The sequence below is a fragment of the Passer domesticus genome, chromosome Z (assembly GCF_036417665.1).
Source record: "Passer domesticus isolate bPasDom1 chromosome Z, bPasDom1.hap1, whole genome shotgun sequence".
Taxonomy (NCBI): Eukaryota; Metazoa; Chordata; class Aves; order Passeriformes; family Passeridae; genus Passer; species Passer domesticus.
Genome location: NC_087512.1, coordinates 46,482,060 through 46,490,047, shown reverse-complemented (window position 1 = coordinate 46,490,047; position 7,988 = coordinate 46,482,060). Strand labels below are relative to the sequence as shown.

At 44.6% G+C, this 7,988-nt stretch overlaps 1 protein-coding gene across 3 annotated transcripts in view; it reads right to left on the bottom strand.

Moving 5' to 3' along the window:
- Window positions 1–396: 396 nt before the first annotated feature.
- TRABD2A (TraB domain containing 2A) overlaps window positions 397–7,988 on the bottom strand; it is a 98,523-nt gene continuing 90,931 nt past the window's right edge. Inside the window, exons 5-6 of one of the 3 annotated variants that reach the window (XM_064404298.1) lie at window positions 5,861–6,103; window positions 397–2,394 (exon numbers count right to left, since the gene is read on the bottom strand). In XM_064404298.1, coding sequence (XP_064260368.1) covers window positions 2,214–2,394; window positions 5,861–6,103 — 424 coding nt within the window. In that variant the 3' untranslated portion in view covers window positions 397–2,213. The remainder of the gene's footprint in view (window positions 2,395–5,860; window positions 6,104–7,988) is intronic. The other 2 variants (XM_064404296.1, XM_064404297.1) reach the window with 2 other exon arrangements.

The window sequence follows — 7,988 nt, the reverse complement described above, 5'->3', positions numbered from 1 at the left end:
TGCTGGGTCTGAGCAGAAGTACCAAGTAGGCAGAGGAACAGTGCTGGTACCTGAGGGGACCTGTGATTGTATGGGACCCGTGAGATGGGCGTGTGAGCTCTGGACCTGTTAACTGTACAAAATAGTGAGTAGGAGACTTGTGAAGCACAGAAAAGATTCAGGATCCAGTGGAAGTGGTGGATAGATAGAGCGGTGGGCCATGCCAGTACAAGCTGATTGTGTGCAGTAAGGCAGAGGTGCTACAGAGACCTCTAATATGTTATGTTTTAGCACATACAGAACAGACATAAACACTCCAGCTGTACAGCACACTTACTCTGCATTAAAAAAAAAAAATAGAAGTGATGCATTAAGAAATGCAGTTGCTAAATTGCAAACATGAAGAAGTTTTAAAACAAATTTGGGTTTTAATGAAATTAAGGTGCAAGAAATTCCATGTAAAGCTTGAAAACATTAGTAGAGAAAGCAGACTAGTCAAAGCAGATAAATTCAGTAAAGTACTGGACATTTGAAGAATATTCAACTTCTTTTAGCAGCTGCTACTGAAATTTTGGAAAGGGTTTTTTGGTCAATTTTCAGGCTGTAAACCAATCTCTGCACTGTACTTCATCATTGAGATCATAATTCCTGGGCAATTTATTGTGTATTCCTTCACACCTAAACACTTCATGGATTATCAGCTTCCATTCCTGCTGACTAGGTGATGAACTGTTGAGACATTACTTGCCAGCTCTTCTGATGATGAGAATACATCGTCAGCCTGGCTGCTGTGAAAGCTAAGGAAGACATAATGCATTCAGGTACTCCAAGTCTTGCAGTACTATGTGTAAGAAGGAATACACAATGAGATGGTGCTGTCTTCTACTCTAGCCCAGATATATTTAATTCCTCACAACGCTGCTGCTAACTGTGGCACTTAGCCTCTCCTTTCTCTGTTTTCCTCAGCAAAGAGAGGCTATTTTCAGGTTCAGCCTTTCCAGAAATGAACTGAAATTTGAGATCAAGAGATGAAAATCCTGTTAGGAAAGCTGGAACCTTTGTTGTTCCTCCTCTGACGTTCTACAGAAAGCTACGAAAAAGAACTACTTTTTACAGTCAATGGAAAAAGCAGTGAAGTTTGTGTAAAGGCATAGAGAAAGGAAACCTGAAGGTTTGTTGTCTCACTGGGATAGATGATTACTATCTTTCCAAGTCACTAAGCTCCACACAGTGGCTCTAAGTTCACCCATGGGTGAAACTTAAGACATCTTCCCAGGCAATGAAACCCTGCTAAGAGATGGGGGTGAAATATTGCTCATAAATTAAGTGTGATCACAAGAGAATGTCCTGTACAAAGACAGAAAATTCATCACCACTTCCAAGCTTCTTTACGTTCACTAATCAACAACACAGAGACAGCAAAGGACTTAAAACAATTTGGAAAGTCTTAGCTATGAACTTAGTAGAAAACTTGAAAGAATTTTCTAGAATTTAGTCTTAATTGTGAAAATCACCTCTTGAGAACTTTTTGAGAGACTCCAACATTATGATTTGTGAAGTTCCCACAGAATTGTTTTTTTTCTTAAATGTATATTACTTTGCACTTATGAGTCTTTCTTGGCGACTAGAGGTTCAGGGGTACCCATCTTAAATAGCATCAAACAGACTGCAGACACATTCTGTTCACAAGTGTTCACTGGTTTATTCTACTGCAGGTGTTGTCACGAACCTCTATATGCAATCTGGAGTCCTAGCAAGCAACAATTAAAAGTATTACCAGTAGAGACATAAAGTACCGACTCTCTTTCCCAGCTGTGCTCATGTGATCAAAATATTCTGCCCTAATAGACAAGTCAGTGGTATATAAATCTTTTTACAAAGCACTGAAGGTGGAAAATATGTACTTTAATTTGGCTCGAACAGCTAAACAACAGCTATGTTATAGCGGCATTATAATCTCCCCAAAGTATTATGGGATAACATGAAATCATTCTTCTGCAAGAGAAGGATAAATAACACTTTCATTAAAATATCTTCTCCTCTATTGGGAAGGTCAAACCAGTTAATAGAGTTAATGATCCGGACTCAGGAAAAGGAGGCAGTTTAAGAACACCCCAAAGAATGGGTGTCCCACTCATAGTCTTCTATTTCTTTTTTGCATAAGTTTCTTTTTTGCGTAAGTTTCTTTTTTGATTTTTAAGGCAAGAGTCTTGCAGCTTGGGTCCTCCTGTGTTTCAGTGAAGCATTATCTTATGCAAAGTCAAACTCAGTAGTGGAAGGAAGAGAGAATGGGAAATCTGGTGAGCACTGCTGGTGTCTGCGTGAGTGTGGCTGGAGCGCCCATGGCCCCGGGGCTGGGGCTCGACCGTGATGTAGCCATTAATGATGCGGATCCGCGGAGGAGGATCAGTAGCACTGCAAGGCAAGAGAAGAACATCAGTCCTGACCCAGCCCACATCTGCCCAACAGCCACACAGCAGCAGGTGGTCAGCTGCTGTGACCCACTCTCAGTTTTCTGGGTCCGTGTGAATGGTCTCTTGTACAAGTTACATATGCCCTGACCAAAAGTCTGTGCCTACTAAATGGCAGAGTACTGTTTTGTCCCTTCCTCACACATGTGGACAGCTCCCACACCAGCCCACAAGGATGAGGTGCTACCCAGCCAAACTGTGAAGGAGACTTGAGGGGGAACAGTGAAGAGACAGAGGAGAGTGATGACAGCACCAAAATACTGGCCCTGTCTCAAGTCTACCCAGCCTGCTCATTGCTCCCACACAAGTGGGACAGATGACCATATTCCTAACCTCTGTCAGCTAAGCAGAAAATAGATAAGAACAAAACAAGTGTTGTTGCAGAGGAGTGTCACTGCAGGGGAACTTGCTGAGCACAGCTGGAGTGAGGCTGTTTCTGAGTACATCTTCCTCAGCCATGCTTCATGCACTGCAATTCATATGGACCCACCTTGTTTCTATACTGTATGATCTCTTCCACAGGTCAGGAATTACAAAGATTTACGTGACATACTTCAAGCAGAGGAAGAATGGCTTCCAGAAACACATCACAGACCACCACATTTCAGAGTATCTCCCAGTGGTAGAGAGTACTCTGACATCGTGATGAACAAGAGCTGAATTAGAGCATACATAAGCTGAACTCCCATAACGTCAATCCATGATGGAGGAGAGAAATTTTTATGCTCCAGACTGCTAACACCAAATGACCTGACCTGGGGGAGATCACATACCACAGCAGACCAAGAGTCAGAAGGGTCAGATACTACACAGTTGTTCTCTTTGGCAATGGACTGTAAGCAATGCTTGACACCACAGCTGTGCGACTGACACACCCGCCCTGGACTTCATGGTGCTGTGTAGAACCTGAAGACAAATCTAAAACCAAAACTAAAAGCAAGTCCAGCTGGCAAATACAAAAACCAAGTAATTTCTTCTGCACCCAATCCCCAGGTGCTGTGCACCATTCTTGTCTTATTTCAGTCCACTAAGCAAGGATGTTTTGAGAAATTAAAGGCAATTATTATCCTTTTTAAAAACACTTTACTCTTCCTTTCCCAAAGGGCTTCCAGAAGATCTGAACAATGGCCCGAGAGAAGCCAGCTGGCAGCACATCAAGGAAATACAGCCAGCAGCTGATGCATACAGGAGCATGAACCAAGGCCATTCTGACAAGCCCACTACAACACTACTAAATCACTTGAGCTGCACCTTTCACATTTTCAGGCTCACAGGAGGAATCATAGAGTTATGCAGGTTGGAAAAGACCTTTAAGGTCATCAAGCCCATCTGTAAACCTGAAAGCTGTGAATGGCCCATTCGTAAGAAACTTGACCGCTTTACCCGCGTCTGCACACCCTGAGGAATGTTTAGAGCCTGGGCGGAGACTCCCAGTCAGATGCGCCCTGCGCAGGCGAGGGGGAGCCCGGAGGCGCTGGATTTCCCTGGGAAGGGATGCGCCGCGAGGTGGGGCTGTCAGCCCAGCCCAGAGCGGCACGGGCGCTGCGGCAGAGCCCGGCAGACAGCCCGCATTTACAAAGCGCACGGGTGGGGCTCCTCCTGAGGGACAGCTGCCTTTCCTCGGCACTACGGGCACCGCTGTCTCTCAGACATCCTTTGTCTTTCCCAGCACTGCTATGCAACATCTCCATCTCCAGACGTTTAAGCTCCTCTCTGCTGCTAAGGAGTCGCCCCTACAAAGCGTTTGTCACCTAGCACCGGGGTAAGCTTCTAGCACAAAGGACAGCTTAAATAGTAGGGGAAGAAAGGAAACATAAAAAAAAGAAAAGCAGCATTTCCTGTTACCTATTTATGCAGTAGTTTCCTAGGCTGCCGTCATTTGTTTTGCTTGTGCCTCACTACCGCCTGGGAGTACTTCAAAACTAATATGTAGCCCAAATGTGCCTTCAATTTGGTCATGGTAGCACATCTTCCCACCTTCCCTCTTCTTCTGAAGGGTTGATACTGCAAGTGCACAGGTGTCTTAAGAGTCACTGCCCACTGACATCCCTGAGCTTTGTGGGAGCAACTGCACGTGAAACACTGAACACAGCACTGTGGAGGCACGGCGGCAGATTAAGACAGACATTCCTTAGCATTTCAACTAAACAGACTATCAACAGAAACCCCAAAAATCCATTCACAATCAGCTAGTATCAACTACATTAACAGAAAGTAAATGGTACACTAAGAGACAAAATCAAGTGTAGGATTTGTTATATTGGTGAGTTTTGGACTGTGCGTGGGTTTGTCAGAGGACATGTTACCTGAGCATCTGCCTCCCAAATACTTAATACTAAGGCTGAAGGCAGGAGCAAAGAAGGGAATGTGGTCTAAAAGACACTATCTGACAATAGCTGAATGCCTCAAATAGAACAGCTGCTGCAGTCACATGGCCAGCCTGAGCCATGTATCAATCATAGCAGTGGTACAATTAGGATCCAAGGATGTGATAGGAAAGGCATAGGAGAACTCTGCTGTACTCAGTAGCCTGGGGAGCAGGAAGAAGTATTCTTCAGAGAGGAAAAAACCAAACAATGCACAGGCTTCATTTCAAGAACTGTCAGACTTTTTCCCATTACCCCCACCTGTCTGGTTGTTTATGGTATCACAAAAATTTAATGCCCTCAAGCTGAGTATGGCAGAGATAAAGACAAAGTACAAAAGAAAGCAGATTTGGGCATGTGTGTTACCTACAGGAGGGAAACGTTAAGGTATACATTCAGTCACAGGCCCTATTATAGTAATGAGAGAAAGTGGCTTTTCAAAGTTTTTTTTCTGGGTTGCTGGTAAGTAAGTAAGCTTTTCTGGATGAAAAGTAAGGGATATTTGTGAACATCTGCCCCACAACATGCTAATTTTTTTATATAAACTCTGCCATCCATTAGGCTGTCATACTTTTTCAGACTGAAATAATACAGAGACTGAAAATGCTGCACGACTATTGCCCAAGTGCAAGGAGAACACATGCCAGGGTTGATAGTTTCCTCATACACAGCAGCTTTTGGTTAATGGTCCAAGGCTTTGATCTGTACCATCTACCACTGGACCCAACCTTCCATGGAAGAGAGGACTGCCACAAGCCCACAATCCCCCAAACCCACATGCAGAATGATCTAGACAAGACTTCCATTTGTTTTATGCCTAGTTTTCCACAAATCTAACTATGCAAAGAAAAAAAAAAGGAAGCTTTTTTTGCCACTAAAAGTACAAGAAACTTTGTGCAAATGCTTCAGAAAGAATCACAGCAGTGGAGAAAGTGAGATCCTGTCCACAGAATATATCTACCCGTGCAGAAGACTGAGGGTCTGTATTAAACCATCTAAGTCCAGTTTGACAAACCATCCTCCCCCTACCCAGCCATTAGCTACCTTTCTTCTAGGCGAACCCAGAGGTCATTAAATTGTCGCAGTTTTTGCTTCTTCTGCTGCTTTTTCTTCTTCTTTTTGTACTTCCTGTCTACTTTCATGAGCACATCAGTGCTGTCAGGGAATAGCAGGTGAGGCAGGAACTCTTCCTCCTCCTCTTCCTCGGGGTGCACTGGGAGCTCATGGGACATGACATAGGGACTGTGTGATGATGAAAAGGCTAACAAGGTTTTGGGAGATTTTTGGCTGGAAGAAAGAGAGAACACAGTTAACATTTAAAAGGGCTTTGAGGCAAAATCCTGTATCAAGGCACATACATATAAAATAGATGTTGCTCCCTGGATGCTCATTCCTCTGCCGTGTATTCCTGCTCCCTCTTCCTTAAGTCAATATTGATTTTATCATCAAAATAGTGATCTTTAGCAAAAAGAGATCTTTGGAAAAGAGGCAGTCTGTGTCAGAGGAAGAATGCAGTCTGGACAAGGGTGGAGCTTGGTAATAAGCTTGCATATCTAGAAAGAGACAAAACCAGAACAACTTCTAAGTCAGAGTCAAACCACACTCTTCTAGTCTGATGTGCTGCAGAACACAGACCAGATTATTCCTTTCAACATACCTGCCCAGAGCAAACTAACTTGGGGGACAAAAGGAAGGGGCAAACAAACAATTAAAGCACACCAGCTAATAAACCAGGTCTGGATCAGCACCTCTCACTGGTGGAGAAGGTAAGAAACAAGCTAGCCCACAGACTATGACCAAGGCTCCAGAAACACATCTTGAAAATTACCACCTTTGAAGAGAAAGGCTTAGCATACCATTAACAGTAACCTGGTTGCATGCTGGACCCAGAGAAGGCTGAGGTTCTCAATGACCTCTATATCTCAATGTTCAATGGCAAGTGTTCCAGCCAAGCTGCCAAGTCAGGAACAGCAAATGGGAGCATGAAGACCCTAAGCACAATGTAGGAGAGAATCAGGTTTGAGACCATCTAAAGAGCCTGAATATGCACAAGTGCATGGAGCCTGATGAGATTCATCTGTGGGTTCTAAGAAAGCTGGCAGATAAATTGCTAAACCACTATTAATAATTTTTAAAAACTTGTGGCACTCATTTAAAATTCCCAACATCTGGAGAAAGGGAAATATAACCCTCATTTTTAAAAAGAAGAAAGTAAAAGTCTCATCTTTTGTGTGAGGCAAGATCATGGAGCAGATTGTCCTGAAAATTAAAACAAACATGACTTCACCAAGGGCAAACAATGACTCTTAAATTCAATTACCTTCTGTGATAGCGCTGCAGCATTGATGGATGTGGCAGAGCAGCTGCCATCATCTGCCGGGACTTAGGCAAAATGTTTGACACAGTCCCACATGATATCCTTGTCTCCAAACTAGATATACATAGATTTGATGGATGGATTTCCTGGTGGATAAAGAACTGGGTGGAAGGCCACACGCAAACAATCGTGGTCAACAGCTCCTTGTCCACATGAAAAGCAGTGTTGGTGCCAGACTTGCTGAGGGTGCCCTCCGGGGTCAGTACTGACACTATGGCTGTTCAAGATCTTTGTCAGTGGCATGTACAGTGGGATCAAGGGCACCCTCAGCAAGTCTGGCACCAACACCAAGCTCTGTGGAGCAGCTAACATGCTGGAGGGAAGTGATACCATCCAGAGAGGCCTGGACAGGCTGGAGAGGTGGAGCTCAACATGGCAAAGTGCAGGGTCCTGTACCTGGGTTGTGGCAATCCCAGACACAGCTACAGGTTGAGTGGAGACCTGATTGACAGCAGCCCTGAGGAGAAGGACTTGGGGGTGATGGTTGATGAAAACCTTAACATGACCCAGCCATGGGCACTCCCAGCCCAGAAAGGCAATGGGACCCTGGGCTGAATCCAGAGCAGCATGGGCAGCAGGGCCAGGGAGGGGATTCTGCCCCTCTGCTCTGCTCTGGTGAGAGCCCACTCAGAACCCTGCATCCAGCTCAGGTCCTCAGCATAAATAGGACATGGAACTGTTGGAGCAAGTCCAGAGGAGGCCACAACACTGATAAGAGGGCTGGAGCACCTCCCCTGTCAAGACAGACTGAGAAAGGTGGGTCTGTCAGAAAAGAAGGCTGTGTAAAGACCTCAT